Below are 24,642 nucleotides of genomic sequence, written 5' to 3'. Positions count from 1 at the left end.
TAAAAAAAGAGTGTAGGTAAATAGATACAGACCATATAGTTGGTTACCTGTAGTAGAGTGGTTGGCAGCCGAGATAATAAAGAGGACGATGTGTCGTTAGCAAAATACCTGAAATCTTGCTGCTCTCTAAAGCCGCTGTAATGGGCCTTGTAAAACCACGCTAAATGATACTAAAGATATTCTCTTTTTTTGAATTGGTTTTTCTCCGGCCCCAACCGTGGGGGGAATCAATCTATAGAAACATGGTACGCCTTTAGTGTAAGTCCTATATTTTTATCCAAAAATTCCGAATACATTTTTTGTTTTGGTGGAAATCTCGTACGCCAATTGTAAATTAGCCCCCCCCCCAGGAACCCTACCCCCCAGAACCGTGCCCCCAAAACCCAGTAAGATAAACGGAAGTAAACTTCGACCCTACTTACTGTTTGGGGTAAGGGAACTTTTTAAAACTGGTAGGGGATGTGGACATTTGGGGTATTGTTTTACTATAAAGAACATTTTATCATACATAGTTTGGAGGGGGGGGGGGGCATTTCTATTGTAATGACACAAAAGACACTAGCGAGTTCAAACCACCCCCCTCCCTAATTAACACTCCACTAGTGTATTAAATCCACCCCGAATCCAGTCTTCACTTCTTTTCCATTGAAAGCCCGGAGCCCGTTTCAAAGTCTCAACACGAACAGCTAGGTGAGGTAATAATGAACAGAAATAGTGAAAAGGTAAATTTTTATAGGAAAAATAAATAAAAATTACAAAAAAGATTCGGAATCAATCATTAATTACTGAGTGTAATTTTAATAATAGAAATATGATCAAATGTGATAAATTAAGGGATACAGTGATGTTTTAAATATATTTTCTGTTAGATGCTGACTATGATTAAGTAATATATAAATATATAGTTTAAAGATTAAATGAAAATGATATGCAATGGAAACAGAACATACAGGGTGAAGCAAAGGGTGCGGTTGGTGGGATAAAGGGGTGATTTCGGATAAAAGAAGTGGAAGGATAAAAGAAGGGAAAAGGGGATATGTACGGTGAGGAATGGGTCGGCAGAGCGGGAAAGAGTCGACTTTGGTGGGGAGTCAAGTAAAGTGGGGGAAAAGAGTGAAGTAAGGTCAGGATGGTCTCATGTGGGGTGGGGACTTAGTCACGCTGGTTTAGGGAAGGGTTCAAGGAGGTAAGGGGAAGGGTTCAAGTGAGGTTTGGGGAGGAGTTGTATAGGATTGACGAGGGTCAGGCAGATAAATGGAGGGGAAATGGAGGTGAGAGGAAGGAGTCAAGCAAGGTGGGTAAAGGGGATGAGCAGGGGGCAAAGGTGTTGAATAGGTACGGGAAGGGATCAAGGAGGGATCAAGGAGAGATTAAGGAGGGACCAAGGAGGGACCAAGGAGTGTGCCAAACAGGGACTCATAGATTGTTTTTGCTTGTTTTATTTGTTTTCTTTACGCTTGAGAGACAAAATAAAATTAGATAAAATGTCAGTTGTGTTGTGTAAAATATTTGAAAAGAAATTCATGGGGCCTTGTAAGGATATTATGAAGAAGTGGGTCTAGCAAATAAACGCAAAAGCTAACTAATTTAAGATAAATATTGATGAGTGATATGTATACAAATTTACTTCTTAACCAATGGGAACTGATCTAAAATAGCACTCAGATTCATTATTAAAGGCAGTAAATGATATGGGGTACTGCAGCGATATGACATGAGCAACCCAATCTTAAAATAGAGGAGTTACCCCAGGAGTGCTGCCTTGAAAAGTTATGAGGGGGAGGTTTTACGTAGGCAATTTTTAGGAGTCGTACCTAAGACCACACTGATGGGAAAAGCTGATATACTCGCATTTGCGTTAAAGATTCTTTGTAGAATTTAATAAATTATTCAAACTATTCACCTACCCAAAAAGGCTGATAAAAATTGCTGATTCATGGAAATAAATAGCATCATAAAGGGTTAGTTTATATTGCCAAGTAAGAAAATCACCGACCCAAACATATACTGAGTCGTTAAGGGGATTGAGTACCCCCCTCCTTCCCCCCAAAAAATCTCACCGAATTTAAGCATGGCGTTTTTAAGGCATCCCTGAGTGACCCCTCTGGAAACTTGACAGTCTACAAAACATTATTAAACAACATACATTATAAAACATGATCTAAAATATGTCTTCTAAATTCAATAATGGTCTATGACGTCATGTGAGCATACTCATTCTTCGGCTACCTTTCTTTTTCTTGTAACTTTCCTCTTCTTTTGACCGCAAAACCGCGCGTGTTTTGCGAAATTTGTCTGTGCTGCAAAATTGTGTCCGCACTTTTCACAAGAATACGGTTTTTCGTCCGAATGCGTCCGCTTATGAACGGTCAGATCACTGGAACGATGGAACCGCTTACCGCAAGTATTGCATCCGTGTGGTTTTACGCCGCTATGGATTTGTTTGTGCCTCGTAAGCGATCTTTTCAAAGTGAATTGAGCATCACATTCAGTACACGCGAATGGGCGCGTGTTCTCGTGTATTCTCTCGTGTCCTACAAGCGACTCTCTGCGATTGAAACTCGCTCCACAGTATTTGCAATCTAAATTATAATTATGCACTTTTCCGTGTTGGTATAAACTCTCCTTTGTGGAAAATAACTTGCGGCAATACTTACAGCGTAATATGTCGCATTCCTTGTGGAGTAATTCGTGTTTCCCGAGTGTTTCCCGCGTGCCAAATTTCTTGCCGCAGAATCGACATGACTGTTTCTATAACAAAACAGTGAGACATTTTAGAATTACGCCCAACTGATAATGTGTCTAGACACTCCATGTTGAGGGTAGTAGCGTACCCAACTTAAATAAACTTTGACAAGTCTGGAGAGGTGATTGCCCCTTAGTTAGATACAGGACTGCAGATCCTAATATGGATTGGGGGTTTAGCTTAAAAAGACACAACATGCAAAAAGCCAAGCACAAGGGAATTCATTATATGGTTTAAACGGTAAGTTTGAAGGGGGAAAGCCTGCTCATCCTTCGAAGGAGGAAAGCTTGCTCACCCTTCGAAGGGGGAAAGCCTGCTCACCCTTTGAAGGAGGAAAGCCTGCTCACCCTTTCAAGGGGGAAAGCTTGCTCACCCTTTCAAGGGGGAAAGCTTGCTCACCCTTTGAAGGGGGAAAGCCTGCTCACCCTTTGAAGGGGGGAAGCTTGCTCATCCTTGTCCCTTTAAGACCCATTTTTTGTTTCAAAAATGTCCTGGGGTTTCTGTTCACCCAACAAAATAAGAACCCACCTTGAAGTCATCTGGGAAATTCTTCTCTTCTCCCAAAGCCAGATCATCACCAAGAATTTCTTCTTCACCTCTGTGAAGGCGCACATAATGGCGATACAAACTTGTTGATCTGGTAAACCTTTCATTGCAAATTTTGCATTGATAGGCCTTTGAAACTTCAATACCAGAATGACTTTTCTTGTGTCTGTTGAAATTGCTTGGATCTGAGAAGGTTTTTCCACAATGAGAGCATGTGTATGGCTTCTCCTTTGTGTGGATTCGTTTGTGGACATCAAGATTTCCTTTCTCCAGAAACCTAGTTGAAAAAAGTGTGAAAGACAAGAACTGTGACAAGAGATAGAAGTCTTCCAAAAAACCTGCCAAACATCATGACTGTGAAGGACATTCAATAATAAAAAACTTTTTTATTTAATATACAAATTCTGGTTGGCGACAATGTTTATTAATCATTTTAACTATACACATATTGTAAGTATGATAGGGTTGGTACATATTTAGTTAGTGGGAGAATCATGGCCTTACAAATCAAGCAGTTTTGATAGGAATATAGACATCTGTTTGGGCTACTCAAAGACAGTAAAAATTCAAAAATAGGTGCCTGAAGATCACATTAAGTGCAAAAATCAGCGCTTAAATGTAGAGCCATTATGTCTTTAAAACCAAGCATGTAGAGATTTGCCTATAAAATGGCATTGAGTACTATATGACAAACTAGCAAATCAGTTAAATGCATAAAGACCACTTGAAAAAAAACAGATAAATTGAACTAATGATTATCGCATTTAGCATGATTATCGCATTTAGCATGAAACATAGACCACTATTGTTAGCCGTTTTGTTACTCTGGGTACCACAGCCTCTGTGACAGAGTGGATCGAAAACAGTGGAAGATAAAGTAAAGAGCTGCCTGAATATAGCATTAAGCATGAAACACGGAGTTGCAACTGAGAGCCATCATGTCTGTGTGTATTACTCTGCCTATACTGCATCAAATCCTCTATGACAAAGAGGTAAACAGTCATTTCATTTTATTTAAAAAAGGGTCGAATTTTCAAAGGCAAAAAACTTGGTATTAAGATGTTTGCTCTTTTCTTGATCCCGTTAAAGGTGAAAAATATCAGAGTTGCAGCTTAGAACGATCCTATGTACACAACTAAGTATACACAGTTTGAATAAAGAAAATGTCTAGATAGCAGGCTACTTGATGGACTCCTAACTGCCTATAGGAGGGATTGATAATTATATGACAAACTAGTGAAACAGTAAAATTAACAACTTTCTTTATATATGAAAAAGATATACAAAACTAAAGAGCTGCATGGTTATGGCATTAAGTATGAAAATCAGAGCCGCAACTTAGAACTACCATGTCTACACCTAAAAATGTGCAGCACTGTCTATGACAAAGTGGTAAACAGTAATTTTCATTGAATTTATAAAAAGAGTAGAATTTCACAGGTAAACAATTTTAAACAATTTTTGGTGGCAGAAAACTTGAAAATGGCTTTGAAAAAAGCAAACATTTAGTAAACTAAAGCTTTTCTTCTGACACTCTTCAGAGTTTAAAACATCAGAACATAGATCAAAAACTCTATGCTAGGAAATATAAATAGTAAACAATTTTGTAAGTTAGAAATCAGCTGTTTGTATGGTGTCTTACATGAAGATTCCCAACTCCTAATTACTAATAGATTTTACCTCATCTTTGAATGAAAACATTAGCTTGTCCAAAACTTTTCAAGAACACTGCTTACCTTTTCTTACAAGTCTTGCATTCATAAGGTTTTTCACCAGAATGGACTTTGACGTGTCTCAACAATGCTTCAACGTCATTCAACTTTTTGCCACATACTGTACAGATTGTATTCAGATGCAAGCACATATGACTCATAAAATCCTTTTTAAATCTATAAATTTCAGTGCAATATGAACAAGAGTACAATCTTTGTTTTCTGTGACTCAATTTATGCTTTTTGTAACCTTGTAAAGACTTAAATGTTTTTGGACACTTCTCGCATGCAAACATGGATTCTTCATTTGCCTCAGGAGTGGACAGGCTTTCTCCTGTGTCATTATAATCATCATCACTTCCATTTTCCATTGAATCAGAAAAATCAAGTGTCCTCTTACTATCATCATTAAGACCTCTATCAGTCACACAACCAATTACTTCTTCTTCTTCATAAAACTCATCAACTTCTTCAAAATCATCATCATCATCATCAGAATATCTTCTTTCACGTTCAGCCCCAAAATCTCTTTCTAACATTTCTTGTACTTGCTCTTCCTCAAAACTTGTTTCCTCAAGTTGATTCTCTATCTTAATGTCATAATTTCTATTCTCATTTTCAAACTCATCTCTCATTGAAAAATCATTATTTCTCCTTTGATAATTATCAACATTTTGCATTTCATCTTGCTCATTACCTATCCTTCCTGTATTCTCCAGAGACTGACCCTCCTCTTCTTCACAGCTGTTTCTACTTTCTTGATCCGAAAGGGCTTCTTCCTTCACAATAAATGGGAAACTATTCCTGACACCAGAATCATATCTGCTATCTACTTGAGACTCGTGACACGATTTCTCACATCTGACTTCACTTGATACATGATAGCTCTCTGAGCTCTCTGTATCTTCTTCTTCTTCTTTTATGTAAACATCATTACTTTGTTGGTATGTCATCGTTCTAAAGCCACCTGGTTATAAAGATACACACCTTGAAAAAGATGACTTGATTATACGTATACAGGCAAAAAGTTCCATATAAGTTCTTCAACACAAAATAGAAACTTCAAGTCAACAGAAAATGAAATTGTTAATAGGGTGTAATAGGAGATGAACATGTCGATCAAACTTATGTTGTATGTTAATGTTAGTTAGGCCAAGAAATTTGTTGGTCCATAATTTATCTCCAGCCGTCTAAATATGTCCAATTACAGCAAATAAACAAACTTTAGGATTCAAAAAAACTACCTCTATGATAGCTTTCAAATATGAGGCGTCAGTTTCTGGCAATTTAACTTTTGTTTGTCATTTCCGTTGAATATTTCCCTTCCCTTCCATCAATCTTCTCCGCTATCAAAATAGTGACGGGTCTCTTTTTCATAACGAGACTCCTACCATGGCAACAAAATGAGCATTCTCCTTCCTCGAGAACAGAGTTTTGAAATTTGAAATGGCGGGAGTGGTTGAATTACGGACTCTGCTTGACCAAGCTTTGGGGCAACCGGAGCGAGGAGTTGTCGACTTTAAGTTGCTGAAAGAGTTCTTGCTTCATGTTCTTGTTGCAAGCAAACATACAGAAAATGCGGGAATTTCGGCAAATAGCGAAGTTGGTGTCAAAAATGGGGCCGCATCTGAAGTGACTTTGTTGGAAGAACCTAAAGCTTTAGAAAGATTTATGCATGGGAATTCGTTAGAACAAGACTTAAAAAGGTACGGCCGTTTATTCATTTAATAAAAAGCAAAGATTTGTAATCCCAATTTAAACAACGTTGAACAGGTACTTTGCGACGCTATTGATTAAATCACGAAATTTGAAGTCCTGTTTGGCCAGTTTCCTTCCTTTCGTGACTTAATTTCCTTCTTCCTTAGAAAATATTGCTAGATTTATGTATGGTATTTCTGGCTTTCACGTGTAAAGAAAAGGATATTTGGAATTCAAGATCCAATATCTTGCCTTGCTATTGCCATGGTATTTTATCAGATCACCTGTGCAAACAAACAATCCTCCAGACATAATTGTCATGCGTTTGGGTGATTTGGCGTTGATGCTCGAGCACGGATACTCAAGAATAAGAACTGGATACTTTTCTGAGCTCCAGCTAACTGGAATATCGCATTTTTGTAGTGAATAGTTACACAATGGGACCATTAAACCAGACACCGCGGAGCGTTAAGAAAAGTAGGGGGTCTAAAAAAAGTGGGGGGCTAAAACCGTATAAATTGAGGCATTTCTGATAGCTTGATACTGAATATTTGGCATTTTTTGCAAAAATTGGGGGGGGGCTAAAGCCCCCCGAGCCCCCCCTGCTCCACGGTGCCTGTAAACACCCATGTCCATGCTGGTTGAGGAGCAAATACCCTTTTTAGATCTACCAATGTTCCTTTGGTTTATTGGGAACACATTCCAAGTTTCTAAAATAATGAAGGTTTGGTGTTGTATTCACCATGGCTGTTGAGGGCAAAGCAGGGCCCCGGGGGCAACCAGTACATGTGCTTGTGGACTCCTAATATTTGACTTCAAATGTGTTTTGTGTGGCATGATATTAATGGCATAGCAAACATTACTTCATCTTGATGTGACATCAGGTTTTTTAGATTTTATTCTTGTAAGATTTTTCCAATGGCTTTAATGTTATACATTTTCTTTCAATTTCATTTAAGGTTTAGGGCACAGGACACACAGTGATAACAACAATGTTGAAGTTTTTATCCTGTATAAATATTATGATTATCATTATTATTACTAATATAGATTCCAGAAAATGAGATTTAACTTAGACCCTGTAAAAATTGACCCAGGTCCTGGGGCACTTGGCCCAGCTTCCCCCCTCTGTTTGCAGTCCTGGTACTCCCTATGCCCAAAGTAAGGCAAAAAGGAGGTTTTTACCAAGCTCTAAAGAAAATAATTCAATACAATGCTTAACTGTAACTCCTTCCAAAAGCTATGCTTTACTGACCACCCAATAATTTGGTTCAAATGATCAGTAAATATGTAAAATGTTTCAAAGAATTGCCTCCATATAATATGAAAAAGACTTTATTTCCAGAAATAGAGAAAAATATAATAAAATGCACTTATCATCAGAAGTGATGGTAGTATCACCTTCAGATCCATGACTTCCACTCCAATTCTCTCCCCTATTAATTTCTCCACTGCCTCCTTCAAGTGGACTCCCATCCACACTATCAAGATTCTCGGCAGATCTTTCTTGTTGATTTTTGCCATTTTCTCCTCTACTTGGGAACCTCACCTCATTACCACTTTCACATGCTATACTGCCTTCCCTCTGAATATCATCTTTCTCGGGTGTATCTTTAGAATTTCCTGGTCGCTGTTTTAAACACCCCCTCACATCTAATGCATTTTTAAACAAAATTCTTGTGACCCCATACCTTTTAATTCCCCAACATTTTCTTTTAGTGTCATGTATGAGTAATTATTCTCACATCACTGGGAAGTTTTATCATGATGGCCAAGAAATCAAGGCCAACTTACTTTTTATAAGATATTTTGCCTAGTTCCAATTTACCCTTTAAACCTTCCCTACCAAGCCTCTAGCCCCTCGTGTCAATGCACAGAAAATGATTTAAAGATCACTTCTTTTATGTTTCATTTTGAGTTTCACTATTATTTACATCTTTATTGTACATAGGGGAAATGGTCTATGGCACAACTTTTGTGTTAAGTGAGAAAGTTGCTAAGTTACCACCTACAATCTATTCTTTAAGGAAATTAAAGAATTTTCTAAGGTGTTTTAATTCATCATTGTTAACACTTCTACTTGCTTTATTTCACACCCCTTGAGATTTGCCAAATCACAAGCTGAAAATTATGTTACATTGATTCTCTGTTTCCATTGGCTTTCACAAACAGATAAAAATAAATTTCAAATGCCAACTAGTGTTTACTTTATTTTTTCAAGGGGCACATTCAGTAGGGGAATAGGAGGCTATAAACCCCCTAAAGTATCCCAATTTCAAAATGTTTTGGAGAAGTTTGCTCCCTTTTTGGAATATGCCTGAAAATTCTCTCCTCAATTCTTTCTCCCCCCCCCCCAAAAAAAATTGTTTCCTTGTGAACACCTGCTTTCGACTATGTTCTTGCAGATATAAAGGGATATTTGTACTCAATAACCTAATTAAGTTTTTACTGTTTAGATATGCCCTCGCCATTTTCAGGGGGCATTAAGGGGTAAATTTTAAGGTTTCTGAGAATAGTAAGAAAAAGTCTGTTTTATTGTTCCCATCCCCTCCCATCCCCCCCCCCCCAACCACTGCATCCCACTGTAGATATGCCCTCCCTATTTTTAGGGGAAATTAAGGGGTCAATTTCAAGGTTTCTGAGAAAAGTGAGAGAAAAATCGTTTTTTATTGTTCTCCTTCTTGTTATTTCTCCTTATAGTTACTTGAAACCTACTCTGCCATCCCGATATAATTGTCAAAATGGTTTCTGGCGAAGGTCAGGCAAACAGTAAAACATGAATTTTAGGAATTTGCAATCTGATCTATCTTTTTGCGATATTTCCGAAAACATTTTTGCTCTGGAATGGTTTTTCTGAACTTTCTCTGTTTATTTGCAGACAAAATTTATGTATAAGCTTTAGTTACCTTTTATTTTTGAAACATTGGTTTATAATTGCTATCTCACAGATCATCTGTGCACAATATTTACACTATGGTTGTTAGCTTATGACTTTCCCTTGCTTAAGTTGTGAAAAACTTTTAAGTGTTTATGTTAAACACTCTTTGTGACCACTAAATTACTTTCCAACACCTGCACACCTGCGGTTTCGAGTTTCTCTGGAGAAAATAATGATGTCAGAACACAATCAATGAAACAGGCACCGCGGAGCAGGGGGGCTGGGGAGATTCAGCTCCCCACTTCCCTTTAGCCCCCCCCCCACTTTTTGCAAAAATGCCAAATATTAAGTAATAAACTACCAGTAAAGCCTCTTTTTGTACGGTTTTAGCCCCCCCCCACTTTTTTAGACCCCCACTTTTCTTGACACTCCACGGTACCTGTGAAAGATCGTGGTTATTTTTATGTCAACGAGTCACCATTCTCAACAACAAGGGTTCCCTCTCAAAAGATCTTGTAAATTATCAAATATTTCGATTGATCAAGAATTTCAGAGATAAAATTTGGCTTTGGAAAAAGTAAAAATTTTACAGCATGCTGAAAGCTTTTTCGTCTCACACTTCTCAGAGCATAAAACGTCAGAATAAAGGTCCGAAAGAACTTGATGAAAAATATATACCCAGTTGTGGATCGAAATAGGCAAATCAGAAAAACGCGAGCACATGACTGGTATAGTTGACCAATCAGGGCTGCGTGCCTATAGGAAAATCACCACTGCATTCCAAGCAAAAATACGAACTCCTTCTGTCTACACAAAAGTGGCTTTTTCGTTTCAACTTTCAGCATGCTGTAAAATGTTTGCTTTTTCAAAGCCATGATCAAATTTCGCATCGCCAAAAATCGCTCAAATATGAAAGTGTGTTTTCCCTCCTCTGTCGATCAATTACACAGACGGTATAGTTTCCTAAAATATTTTTTGAACAGTAAGCTGGGTGTGATTGTAAACCAGGGACGAATTTAAGCAACAATGGGGGATAAACGACATTAATTGAAATCTGGTGTCACACCCTTCAGGTCACTGGTAAATGATGGAAACGTCCATTTTTAAGATTCGGTCTTTAACTTTTATATTAAGAAGATAAGAAGATTAATAAAGTAAACTCTTGGCGTTACTTTGTTACTTTTGTTTTGTTTTTTTGTTTTGGTCCCGTATTCGATATCGAATGTTGGGGAATGCACTGTTAGGGGCGCATCGTCCTGGGCCACGGCATTGTGTGGTAGGGTGGCCAGTTCCTTTCCACGCCGCTTTTACCTCCCTAGAAATATTAGGGGTGTCGCACCCCCTACACCCTCTGCTAAATTCGTCCCTGCTGTAAAGGGATCTGATTTGAATCGTTTGACATATTTGGATCTAAGTTTCATGTGACAGTAGCCAGCAGTGTGACTTTAAGCGGATTGACGTCCTTCGTCGTTTGTTGAAAGACTCGACCATGTCTAGAGCCTTGATTCCTATCTTTTCAATTTGGTTTGTTTTAATTCTCTCAGTTTAACCTCTCGCACTTTTATCCAAGTTGGTTGATATAATTTGAAAACTTTCTTAGAAAATGCAGGCTAGCCTGTTGCAAATTACTTTTGTAAAAGAACGGTTGTAACACAGATTCACAGATTCACAGATTCGTATAAATGAAATTGAGATGATTATCATGATGACTGATTAGTTCATTGATTTTTCTATTTCTAGCGTCAGAGAAAAGCAAGATGACATCGTGAAAAGACTCCTTAAAATCGAAAATGAAAATTCAAAATTTGCACCTCTTGACTCTTTGCCAAGCGGAGAGGAACTACTTTCAAAGAGAAGAGGGTTGCTGGATAATTCTAAAAATGAAAGCAGCCCAGTGGAGGGACAGGTTTCTTTATACAACGAAGAAGTTGAAGAGTCAGGAGAACCCGGAAGTGGAAAATTCTTGAATAATTCTTGGAACAACGTTCGAGTGAACAAGAGGCTGCAAGCTTTGGAAGATGGCGTCGATAAGTTGTTTGCAATGTTGGATATATTGACAAATGAACAAAAGAAGTTGAAAGGAGCGTATAATAATGATCGAGAAAATGACATTGTGGAGGAGATGAGAAAGCTAAGGGATGACGTCATAGCAATGAGGACGAGGCTAGATAATATGGATGGATTTGAAAATGATATAGCTGCTGTTAGAAAAAGACTTGATATCGTTGAGCAAACTTTAGATACGTTAAAAGCCACGAATAAAAATTTGGCTAATGATGACGTAATTAGTGATTTGGAAAAGAGGCTGCGTGATCTAGAGGCTACGAATTCTAAGGACGATTATAGCAAGTTTGATAAAGAGCTAGCAGATTTGAAGAAAAGAATAGAAGGGCTAACACCGCGAAAGGAAATGGTTGAGTACGTGAAATGGTCTGCATTAGAGGACGCATTAGATGTGAGGGGGTATTTAAAACGGGGATCAGGAAATGATAAAGATACACCTGAGAAAGATGACATTCAGAAGGAAGGCAGTATAGCACGCGAAAGTGTTATTGAAGAGAAGTTGCCAAGTAGAGCAGAAAGTGGCGAAAATCAACGTGAAAGATCTGCTGAAAAACTTGATAGCGTGGATGGGACTTTTCTTGAAGGAGGCAGTGAAATTAATAGGGGAGAGAATGACAATGGAAGTCATACATCTGAAGGTGATAAAAAGGTCAGTTTTTACCATTAAATTTGCAATATTAAGAGTCGTATAGAAAGAGCTAAATTAACCAAATATATAATCTTGCACATCCTAGAAATATGACGATCCGACATCCGTGGTGGCATTAGCTCTCGCTGACGGGGTTGTTTAGCTCCCTAAAAGGTCTAGAACACTACCCTTTCCATAATGAAGAAGCAGCTATTTTGACCGCGCATTAACTTTTTTATTTTTCGAAACAATGTGGTTATGAATTTTTGAAGACCATTTTTTCTCTAATCTATGCCCATAAAACCCCGACCGATTATAGTTGCATCGAGAGCCAGCTTTAGAACTTGGGTTTTACCAGGGTATCAAAGCCTAAGAAAACGGGATGGGAACCCCAGTGCAAAAACTTGGGTGAAAGAAGATCCTACGGTTTTACTCCCAACTACTCCCATAATCTCTGCAAAAAATGCTGAGACACTTCCAAAAAAGAAGCTCTATACAAATCACCCGCCCCCCCCTTCCCCTCAAATCAACGTTGTGATTGGATTGGTAACCAACGTAACCAACATTGACCCCCGGGGAAGGGGGTTTAGGTCACCAGCCTAAGTACAGTATAATCCGGTTATAACGTACTTTAAGGGACCAGCGTATTAAGTACGTTACATCCGAAGTACGTTGTAACGAGTGTAAGTAAAAGTTGACTAAAACCAAGCATTCCTTTTGCCGGGACCAAGCACAACAGTACGTTATATTCGAAATTACGTAATAACAGAGTATAGCACGCGAATTCCTTTTTGTTCCAATGTTTCAGCTATTTTTTGCCAAGATTGCAGCTTTTATTGCCTATGTTTAGCTTTTGTTTTGTTTTATAGGATGGTACAAAAATGACAACTGAAGACCAGACATTTGAGCCTCCTTCTGGGAAAGAATCCCAAGAGAGGCATCCATCAGCGGCTTTACAAGATTGTTTGAGAAGATTGAGCGAAATGGCGTCCAAATACGGCGATATGGAGTCCAAATATGGCGATATGGAGTCCAAATATGGTGATTTAGAGTCCAAAATTGACTCTCTCAAAGCGAGTGGAAAACCAATTGAAGAAAATAGGAGCCTTGACAAAGAACTTGATGGTTTGTTCATTTGCATTTTTGTTGAAAGATTTTTGCTATATCATGGCAGATCTCACTGCAGTGGTAGATCAGACGTCTTGAGTCGTACTCCAGCAGGGGATGTTGGGCTATAGAAAGGGTGTGGGGCCGAAATGGATGGGTTTTGAAATGAACGTCGGAGAATGGGTTGAAATTTCTCATTATAAACCTAAGGATGGTTTCATTTTTACCACAAGACGCCTGCAGTTGGATCATTTCCCTAAGAGGATCTGTCTGGAAATGGTTGCCCTCTTGGTCTGACAAAATTGTCTCTATCTTGTTATTTTTTGCCTTCATTGCCCTACAGCTCTGCAGACATCCCTGCGTTGAGCTTGAAGGTGCTATGACGTCATTTCTCAGTATAATGTTTACAAGATAAAAATTTCAGTTTGATAATTTCCCTAAGAGGATCTGTCTGGGAAAGGTTGCCCTCTTGGTCTGATGAAATTGTCTCTTTATTGTTATTGTTTGCCTTCATTGCCCTCCAGCTCTGCAGACATCCCTGCGTTGAGCGTAAATGTGTGATGACGTCATTTCTCAGTATAATTTTTAGAAGAAGAAAATTTCAATTTGATCATTTCTTTCAGAGGATCTGTCTGGGAAAGGTTGCCCTCTTGGTCTGACAAAATTGTCTCTATATTGATATTGTTTGCCTTCATTCCCCTCCAGCTCTGCAGACATCTCCGCGTTGAGCCTAAATGTGTGATGACGTCATTTCTCAGTATAATTTTTACAAGAAGTAAATTTCAATAGGATCATTTCTTTATAAGGATCTGTCTGGGAAAGGTTGCCCTCTTGGTCTGATGAAATTGTCTCTATGTTGTTATTGTTTGCCTTCATTGCCCTACAGCTCTTCAGACATCCCTGAGTTGAACTAGATTTAGTGACGACATTTTGAATACCAATTTTGTAACGGATTTGTTTTGCTACAAGCAAGTGAATCGCTTTCAAAAGCCTAAGCTTTCTCGCATATCTAGCAGAAATGTACTGTGTTTTACATGTCCTTATCTCGTATTGTGGTCATCAAGCTAATTTCAACGGAGGACATGACTCACAGGCTTAGATGACTGTGGGCCTAAATCTACCGTAAGAAGATTAAAAGTAGAATTAATAAGCGTCTGTTAAAGCTTTTGAAGAAGTTTCATTTCCACATTTGTCAACAAAACATTCGGTAAGCTTCACAAAACGCTACATGTTTTTCAAATCTTGTAGAATTGTTACGATCACGTGCTTATTCTGAAGTAAAAGACTGGATTCCTTGTTGTTTTAAAACACATTTTCATACAAGAAACATATCAAATATGTATGTGATATGTTGTATGTAATGATCCATTGTCATTGTCCTATTTGTATTTGTCAATAACCCGTACGAGCCATTTTTCTATTTGCACGTGTCAACACAACCCTTATCATTAACGTCATTACATGCTACATTAACCAGGGATATATCATTAAGGGTTAGAGTACTGGAATTCAGTTTACGATCAGAATCAGGGTTACAAAGTACAAGTGTCTTGATCATCCTACGTCTCTCTCTACACGTATCCACAAAATGGCTAGACTGCAGTTTAGCGACCCACCTTTTTTGTTTCCTGGTCAAAAGTTGAATTGAATCGCTACTACCTAGCAACAATGACGCGAGCAACAGTGAGAATGAAGATTTTAAGAAACCAAGACATTTGTTTATAACTGGGAATGGAGTAAAATGAATTAATCTACGGGCAAAAGCCCCCAAGGCAGCTTAAAAAATCAAAAAACGAAGTCATCCAAACTGATTTTGAAACTGGTGTATAGCTGCAATTGTGTGAGAGTGAATCCTTAACTGGCTGAACATCTGAGATTCGAACTTTCTATTGTTCAGAAACCAGGCTAGATCGAAAGAATTGTAATTCAATTCAACTTCCGACCAGGGAACAAAAAAGTGGGTCGCTAAAGTGCAATCATCCCGTCTTTATTAGTTGCTGGGTCATTTCATATTATTTTTATTTTCTCTTCTAGCTCTCAAGCAACAAATTTCATCGACAAACCAAATAGCTGAATGCAATAAATCGCTAATCGATTCAGCCAGAGCAGATATTGACCGGTTGCTAAGTAATTTTGGAAAAGAGGATAATGATGAAGACGAGGTTGGCAATAGTATAAATGCAATTAAAGAGCATTTGATTGAGTTGGATGAAAGAGAGACCAAGACTTCGACTGGGCTTGCCAATCTGAATGCAAACGTTTATAAAGAGCTAAAAGCAAAACAGGTACAATTTTTCTTTGTTTTTTGCTATACACATTTCTCTAAACATTTTGTAAAGGCCTTTTGCTGAGCCTTTCTAATTAAAACATTTCTTGCACATTGAAATATCGCAGCAACGACGTATGTTCTCCATTTCTCTCTAAAGTTTTTTCCTCTTTCTTATTTTCATATTCTTGTATTTTCTTCCTTTCGTTACATCCTTCTTTTACTTATTCCCTTCCATCTATCATTGCTTCCTTCCTTTCCTTCTCGTTTCCTTTCCCCCTTCAATCATTACTTCTTCTTTTCTTCTTTCCTCTCTAACCTCATTTCGTCGGCCTTCCCTAACCTCATTCCTTCCTTTCCTTCTTTCCTTCCCTCCTTACTATTTTTCATCCTTCCCTCCCTTCGTCCTTCCCTTCCTTTCTTCCTTCCTTCCACCCCTTCTTCCATCCTTCCTTCCTTCCTTCCATCCTTCCTTCCTTCATTCCATCCTTCCTTTCTTCCTTTCTTCCTTTCTTCCTTCCTTCCTTCCATCCTTCCATCCTTCCTTCCTTCCTTCCTTCCTTCCTTCCTTCCTTCCTTCCTTCCTTCCTTCCTTCCTTCCTTCCATCCTTCCTTCCATCCTTCCTTTCTTTCTTCCTTTCTTCCTTCCTTCCTTCCTTCCTTCTTTCCTTCCTTCCTTCCTTCCTTCCTTCCTTCCTTCCTTCCTTCCATCCTTCCTTCCATCCTTCCTTCCATCCTTCCTTTCTTTCTTTCTTCCTTTCTTCCTTTCTTCCTTCCTTCCTTCCTTTCTTTTTCTTTCTTATCGTTTTTTTTTCTTCACGCCTTTTATTTCCTTTATCAGACTTTGCCTATAGAATCACTGATGTCTGGTCTAGACGCTTTTATTTTTACTCTAAATATCGTAATGCGCCAAATAGTTATTTTGGTCTTACATTCTTTATCTCTTTCTGCAGCAATTGATCGACGCTTTATACGAATGCGTGGAACAGTTGCAAAGGAGCAAAGCTGATATCGGAAATGCTACTTCGATATTTGACCTTGAGGCCTACAAGAAAGCGTTGGACACTAAGGTGATTAGTTTTTAGTTCTGCAAATTTGATCTTTGATATTTGACATGAACTTTGATCTTATAAGCTACCATGAACTTACCTTTAGGCCTACAAAATGGCAATCGACACAAAGGTATCTGGTTTTTAGCTTCCTGAACCTTGACCTTTGGTGTTCCACATGATCTTTGACTTTTAAGTTCTTCGATCGGGTAATCGTCCATGATCTAACTTTGAAGTCTACCAGAAAGGGCTAAAATAGCTGGATTTTAGTTTTCTGAATCTTGACCTTTGATCCTCGACATTTCCCCCCTGATTTTTGATCTTTTAATCGATTGCCATCTTACTAAAAGGAAACACTCAACACTGAAGTAACTGGTTTTTAGCTTTCTAAATGTGAACTGTGATCTTTGACTTTTAAGACCTCCGATCTTCTATGATAAAACCACCTTTGACCTTTAACATATGTGTGCCTTGAATAAATCATCGGTTGGGAGAGGACACAGTGGCGTAAAATATTGTGTATAATATTGCCTTGTATTTTTCGCCATTATTATTTGTCATACTGTTATGTTTTGTTTTGTTGTGCATGCTATCGCTGCCTTTTTTTCATTGCATTGTTATGTATGATATTTTGTTGACGATTAAAATATTCTATTTACTGCTATGGATGTCACATAGAGCAAGCTCAAACCTTAATCTTCTTTTAGGTTAGCATGAATGATTTCGATCAAATGATGTTAGGCCTACAGAAAAGCATTGAGGATTTGCTTCAGCGGCTGGATCGATATGCAAGCGAGGAAGAAAGTCTGAAGGAGGCTCTTGAGAGAATGAATGATAACATGAGGGAAAAGTTGGATGCAACTGCGGAGGAATCACTTAAGAAGTACCTCGGTGAGTTTTAGTTCAATCATCTGTCTATTCCTTAGCCCGTTCGTTTATTTGTTAGTGTATTCTTCTATTTGTTTATCCATTCATTCATCCTTTTCTTCATTCATTTGTTTGTTTATCTATTCAAGAATTCAGTCATTCATCAGTTTCTTATTTGTTAAATTTTTTCATTTATTCATTCATTCATTCATTCATTCATTCATTCATTCGTTCATTCATTCCTTCATTCATTCATTCATTCATTCATTTATTCATTCATTCATTCATTCATTCATTCATTCATTCATTCATTCATTCATTCTTTCATTCCTTCATTCATTCATTCATTCATTCATTCATTCATTCATTCTTTCATTCATTCATTCATTCATTCATTCATTCATTCATTCATTCATTCATTCATTCATTCTTTCATTCATTCATTCATTCATTCATTCATTCTTTCATTCATTCTTTCCTTCATTCATTCATTCTTTCATTCATTCATTCATTCATTCATTCATTCCTTCATTCATTCACTCATGCATTCATTCATTCATTCATTCATTCATTCATTCATTCATTCATTCATTCATTCATTCATTCATTCATTCATTCATTCATTCATTCATTCATTCATTCATCTAAGCATTGTTTCGTGGTTTCTTCAACCATTTCTCTTTTAATTGATTAATTCATACATTCATATATTAACTCCATTCTTTAATTTATTTATTCATTCCTTGATTCATTAACCTTTTTCTTAATTAGTTGATTCAATCATTCTTTTTTTATTGTGAAATTGATGAATATCCAAAATGAAGGACCAAGGTTCAAGCTGCTTGCATTCAATCTCTTTTTGATTATCCTATCTTGATATAAATCTTCTTTTATAAAAGGAGGGCTTGCAGTTAAACTTCCTTAGATATGTTTAGGCGCTCTGTTGCAAAAGAAATGCATTGTTGGATATTATTGCAATATTGATTTTTGTTAGGCTATATTGTAACGACAATCTTCATAGCAAGGTGTGACCCTGAGGAGCTAAAAACACAAGTTATGGGGGCCTAACACATCCTAAATTCGAAAAAGCTTGCCAATTATTTGCCTGAGTGAATCGTGCGACAGTTTTATTTATTCTAAGCTATCTTGTAACTTGGATTCCTTGCGGTTGGCTTTGAATTATGGGTATCACAAGGTTGTTAATTGATTTGTTTCTGTTTACAGAATCCCGTATTTCACAGCTGCAAAAGTCTCGCGATAACCTGGTATCCCAAGCTGGCCAGCATATCATCACAAAAGCAGCCGGCTTCAGACGCCCATTAAGCACATTGTTCCACTGTATCTCATGTGACCGACCGGTTCATCTTGATGGAACCGGAAATGCTATATCCACTCATTACAGGAAGTACAAGGGTGCGAGTAATGTCGGACAGGTAAATTATCTATACTTAATCTTCTTCTTCTTCGTCTTATCTTTTTCTTTGCCTTTTTCACTTTCTTCTTCTTATTCTTCTTCGTCTTCCACTTCTTCTTTTTCAATCATGGTCTGGTTTCTCTTCTCTTCCTCTTTTCATTTACAGCTTCTTATTTATCCTCTTCCTCTTCTTTCTTTCTCTATTTTGGTCTGTTTTCTCTTCTTCTCCTCTTTCCATTTTCTTCTTCTCTTTACTCTTTCTTAATCTTGGTCTATTTACTCTTTTTCTCCACTTTCCATTTCTTCTTTTTCTTCTTCTAATTTATCTTCTACCGCTTCTTGCTTCTTTTCTTCTTCCTTTCTCTCTTTCCTTCCTTCTTCTCTCTGTCATCTCTTTCTGACTATCATAAAATGAACTTCTTTAAACGTATGGCTGGCTTAAAAGTACGAAGTGGTTGTAACTCCTTTTCTTGCAAAAGACTGCCGCAAATGCATAGTCCCATTTGATTTAGATACAGTGCTTCTTAAACTTAGCAGATGCCTTTGATCTTCTTTTCAGCTGTCAAAATCCAATGAAGTATCGCCAAGGGATGAAAAGTCTTCCATTGAGAGGAATTCATGGAGAGATCCATTTTCGGTATCACGTGCTTGTGGAGGCAACCACACAACTGTCGCACATAGTCCAAAGAAAGGAATCAAGCCTTCTCCTCACAAAAGAGCTGGTATTCACAATATTATGATTTTAGTTGATCATGTGTGTGTCATAGAATACTCGATACAGTACAGTGCAAACTACAATCACTGCCAAAAGTCTTGGAACACTAACGTCAGTTTTCAAAGGGAAATTCAGCCACCCCCCGCTCCCCCTAATGATTTACTATAGAAAAGAGGAAGGGGTTGTGGAGTCCGCTTTTTCGTGTGCCTTGTATGATATTTTTCTATACTTTCAACACTTTTTTGGGGTGAAAGGGGGGCGGAAGTGGTAGTATTCAAGAAAACAAATGAAAAATAGAAAAGCATAGTGCAAAGTGTTAGGTGTTCCAAGTAATTTGGTAGTGATTTTACTTGTGTATTTTGTATGTTAATTAGGGAAGAGTACAGTTAATTGGCTGTTGAATAGTCTTCAATGTCCCGTTTACTCCTGGGTGTGTAGAACAGGATGGCTCTAAGTTCCAACTCATGATTAAACGTTCCATCAAGGAGAGTCTTCTGGTGATAATTTGATAACAAGGTTACATATCGAACACTTAAATGTCCCAGATTCAATAGGGTTGCGATATTAACTTGTTAAAAAACATATCAATTAGAATTCTGCATTGTAACAGAAAATGATGGGTTTAGTTATCAGCAAAGCATGAAAACCTTTTTAAATGTAAATTCACCAACAACATAATGTATAATATCTAAATAAAAGGCAACAGGAGCCAATCCAATAGTCTCCAACTGTTGTAAAGAGATGCCTTAAACTTTATTCATGTTAGTGCCACGATAACACCCCCTGTGGTATCATAAATTCTAGACAGAGCAGTTCACTCTTTGGTGTGTAGAACAGGATGGTTCTAAGTTCTAACTCGTGATTAAACGTTCTATCGAGGAGAATTTTCTGGTGACATTCGATAACAAAAATGAATAGACAGAAGAGAAAAACCAAAGAGAAGATTAAACCTAATTGAAAGGCGAAATATTTTATGAAGAAGTTAATGAATATTTCATTCTGGCATACAGGGATTTATCATAGTAACGATATTTTTATATCAATCTATTTAATATTTTCATGTTTAATATCTATGTTAGTTTATTTTGGTTTGATATTTAAAATGTCATTCCTGGCAAAAATACACAAAAGTTTTTTACATCAAAGTTTACAAGTGCTGGCCTTTAATTGACGCAAACTGATCTCTCAAAATAAAGGCGTCTTTGACTTTCATCTAACCGAGGAACCTTTTTGATAAAAAAAACAGCCTTTTTCAATTCTTGCTATTGGTTTTAGAGAATTCTTTGGTTCCCGTTGCTCTTTTCATAACATTGCACCCCTGGTTGTACCCTCAAAGAAGTTGTCGCTTACTGCTGTTATGGATCACCCTTTGTTGTAATTTCTCATTCTTGCTCACGTGATATCATTTCTTGAATTTTTTCTTCTTTTAGCAGATATTGGACATCTGTCTAGAAGTTTTGTGGATCAACGAAAAAGAGAAAACACAATTGTAGACATGCTACTTGGTACAGATGGCAATGTTTATCGAGGAAGATACAAATTGGTAAATATCATTCTCGAGTATTCATTCTTACTGGTGCCGTGACCCTTGTAATCTGACCAATTCATTCTTTCTGGTAAACGCAAGCACATGACCGGCATAGTTATCCAATCAGTGCCGCGTGTCTCTAGAGAAATTACCACTGGAGTACAAGAGAGAAAACTAACTCTTTCTGTCTACAGAATTGCTGCTTTTTCGTTTGTATGTAGATCCTCGGTCATGTGCTTGCATTTTTCTGATTGGGGGTATAATTTCGATCCACAACTGGGTATATAATTTCAAATTTTCTGGTACCGTGACCCTTGACATCTGATTAATGCGAACTCTTAGAGCCGTAGAAAAGAAAAATGTTCTTGATTGGAGGGGCGTCAGCCTTGCAATCGACTTTGATACCGAGAAAAGCAGAACATAAGCTCACTGTTCTAAAAAGGGCAGAAAATAAGATCAATGTCGTACAAAGCGCACTCCCTGCTAAATAGATACTCTGGCCCTGTTTATTTTGTCGACTGTACCACAAATAAGTATGTCCTTGACCGTCTTCCTCTTTTCCTCTTTTTCTTTGTCTTTTCCAAACATAGTTTGTGTGAGAGTTCCTTTTTATATTTTTGTAGACCGATTTGCGATATGGAAAAGAAAATCATAATTTTGCAAGCGATAGAAGGCACCTAAGATCTCGTTCTGCTGAGGCGCGAAGGCCGGTAAGATTTTGATATTATTCGTTTAATGCAATCGTCGACCATGCCAATGTGCATTCCTTATAATGTCCTCGCATCACCTTTGCAGTTTCCATTCTTGCCATCTCTTTTCAAAAGCTCTATCCACGGCTGTTCTCTATACAATTTTCAAGCGACGCCATATACCGTAAATCCTCGAATTGCCCCTCCTTCCTCAAAAAAGTCCCCCATCCTCGACTATGCCCCCACCCTAGAATTACATATTTTCAATAAACACCCCCCCCACCCTCTAATGAACGCCCACTGTTACCGTACATTCTTAAATTGGACCCCTCAATTTGATGATTTTTGCCATCTGAGGTTGCCTTTGGCGTTTTATTGAACTACCGCAAAAATTCATACTTTTGGTAATAATCAATTAAATGCTCATAATGAAATTCCCACTAAATGAATGAGATCTTTTTAATAATGTCTTTCTAATGTCTACAATAATCTTATAAGAACCCCCCCCCCCAATCGAGAAAGCCCCCATCCAAAATATCAAAAATATATAAGCCCCAGGGGGCTAATTCGAGGATTTACGGTACTGTATTGTTTTTAAGATTTTAGGCCCTGATTTTGAAACGCTTCTTGTTTGCAGACAATGGCAGGCAACCAGCATTCGAACGGAATATTCTCAAATCCTAACTCAAGATCTAGTATACGAAGCTTGCCGCCTATTGATAACGAGGCTTTCATTTCGAGTACCCCACCAGCTTCATTTCGCATTGAACATCGTGAAGCGAAGAAGAAGAATGGGGGAAACGAGGTTAGAGATTGATAATTTTTTTTTCTTGGAGACAAATGACTCGTAGCATCGGTCTGCTCGGAGTTTATAACTTTTGGTAACGTCTGTTGTGAGTACAAAGGGGGCAACCGGGGCACTAGGGGCAAGATGTGGATTCTTCTATCAGGTATATTGTTTGGGAGACCAACAACTCCGAGAATACTAGTGATTGACACCCCCCCCCCCCGTCTACATTCGCATAATAGGGTTTCAAAGCGATGATGTCTAAAAAATCGATTTATAGAAGTCATCAATTTTGACCTCGTAACTTTAAAGACTATTAGAAAATACCTCTACTTGTACAAAAGCATGGTACTTTGCGATATATTGCAACGGATATACAACGGACACCTAGCCAAAACCAACAGTTTGTTGCAATGATCACAACGTTTTTGAAGGTATCTCCTATAATACAGACACTTCTATCAAGCAGTCGTGACTACATTACTACCCCACCACTAAAAAACTAATTTTGTTAAGGAAATGTGATTCAACTGATCCGAACAGCGGTGGCTCGACAGCGGGTGCTAAATATAGTTGCAAGAGAACACTATTCACGCTTTAAAAGTAACAACCCCACGTATTCAGCCCATCCCCGTGAAATTAGGCAAGCTGTCATCAAATTCTCTAATCCCCTTTCTTCCCGTGCAACGTTGATTCATTTATTCCAAGTGTTTATGCTTCTAATCCTGGTTAGATTATCACCAGGAACCCTACAATATTAAGAGAGGGGAAACAAAAATACAAAAACTGTGACAATAATCTGTAGATGTTATGATATTGTTTCCTAAGGAATATTTTGCTATCCTTAATACGTCTTTGAATTCATAAGCCATCCAAACGTTTTTTGTACTTTATCACCCTAATGAAAATATATTTTTTACAAGAAAGATTCCTTTGTTTGTTTTTGTAAATATTTGTAGATTAAAACTTTGATCGACCAACACGCACCACAGATTCTGATCTTCACACTAGATTTTATAAAACAGAAATGAAAAGATAAATTATATTCAAAATATAATATAATGGCCGAGTTGCGATATTCAGCTTCTTCTTGTCTTCGTTATCTATAAAAAAAAAGAAATTAATATCAGAGCTTTCAAAATTATTAATATCATTACAAAGATTTTTCGGCAAAAAGAAAGGCTAAAGGCTTAAAAAGATAAGTGAATTTGATCTTATCGATTTTTGGAAAGGCGAAAAATTATTGGCCTTAAAAAAATTAAATTTGATCCTCTCCGTTTTTTGCAAACGCTAGTTTATTCTGATCATACTAGAGCTAATTAACCTGTTTTTAGAAAGAAAATTTTTAAAAAAAAATCGATGATTTTTCTAAGCCTATAGCCTTACTTTTTCATCAAAAAATGGCCGCTCTTAAAATCACTTATTTCTTCAAAAAATCAACTTTTTTTCGAAACTAAACTGATTTCTAGTTTATTCTGGTCATACTAGAGCTAATTAACCTGTTTTTAGACAGAAAATTTTTAAAAAAAAATCGATGATTTTTCTAAGCCTATAGCCTTACTTTTTCATCAAAAAATGGCCGCTCTTAAAATCACTTATTTCTTCAAAAAATCAACTTTTTTTCGAAACTAAACTGATTTCTAGTTTATTCTGATCATACTAGAGCTAATTAACCTGTTTTTAGACAGAAAATTTTTAAAAAAAAATCGATGATTTTTCTAAGCCTATAGCCTTACTTTTTCATCAAAAAATGGCCGCTCTTAAAATCACTTATTTCTTCAAAAAATCAACTTTTTTTCGAAACTAAACTGATTTCTAGTTTATTCTGATCATACTAGAGCTAAACAACCTGTTTTTAGACAGAAAATTTTTCCAAAAAAATCGACGATTTTTCTAAGCCTATAGCCTTACTTTTTCATCAAAAAATGACCGTTCTTAAAATCACTTA

General features: G+C 37.4%; 2 protein-coding genes across 3 annotated transcripts; one reads left to right on the top strand and one right to left on the bottom strand.

Annotated features, from left to right (window-relative positions):
* Positions 1–700: 700 nt before the first annotated feature.
* LOC135690377 (uncharacterized) lies at positions 701–6,372 on the bottom strand. Its single transcript, XM_065207912.2, has 4 exons — positions 6,249–6,372; positions 5,029–5,971; positions 3,275–3,569; positions 701–2,751 (listed from the first exon to the last, which is right to left on the bottom strand). Exons 2-4 carry the CDS (start codon positions 5,955–5,957, stop codon positions 2,215–2,217), a joined length of 1,761 nt encoding a protein of 586 aa, XP_065063984.2. The 5' UTR covers positions 5,958–5,971; positions 6,249–6,372; the 3' UTR covers positions 701–2,214.
* LOC135690376 (uncharacterized) lies at positions 6,338–23,867 on the top strand. Of its 2 annotated transcripts, none has more exons than XM_065207909.2 (11): positions 6,338–6,710; positions 11,321–12,293; positions 13,142–13,397; positions 15,414–15,664; positions 16,599–16,715; positions 17,402–17,585; positions 18,786–18,994; positions 19,535–19,697; positions 21,124–21,233; positions 21,842–21,928; positions 22,545–23,867. In XM_065207909.2, exons 1-11 carry the CDS (start codon positions 6,451–6,453, stop codon positions 22,722–22,724), a joined length of 2,790 nt encoding a protein of 929 aa, XP_065063981.2. In that variant the 5' UTR covers positions 6,338–6,450; the 3' UTR covers positions 22,725–23,867. The 2 variants fall into 2 exon arrangements, with proteins under 2 accessions (XP_065063981.2, XP_065063980.2); XM_065207908.2 differs by having other exon boundaries at positions 21,121–21,233; positions 22,545–23,866.
* Positions 23,868–24,642: the final 775 nt, after the last annotated feature.

The sequence above is a fragment of the Rhopilema esculentum genome, chromosome 1 (genome assembly GCF_057945365.1).
Source record: "Rhopilema esculentum isolate cy_ngs chromosome 1, ASM5794536v1, whole genome shotgun sequence".
NCBI lineage: Eukaryota > Metazoa > Cnidaria > Scyphozoa > Rhizostomeae > Rhizostomatidae > Rhopilema > Rhopilema esculentum.
The sequence above is the reverse complement of the archived record's forward strand: the minus strand, read 5'-3'. Positions and strand labels throughout refer to the sequence as shown.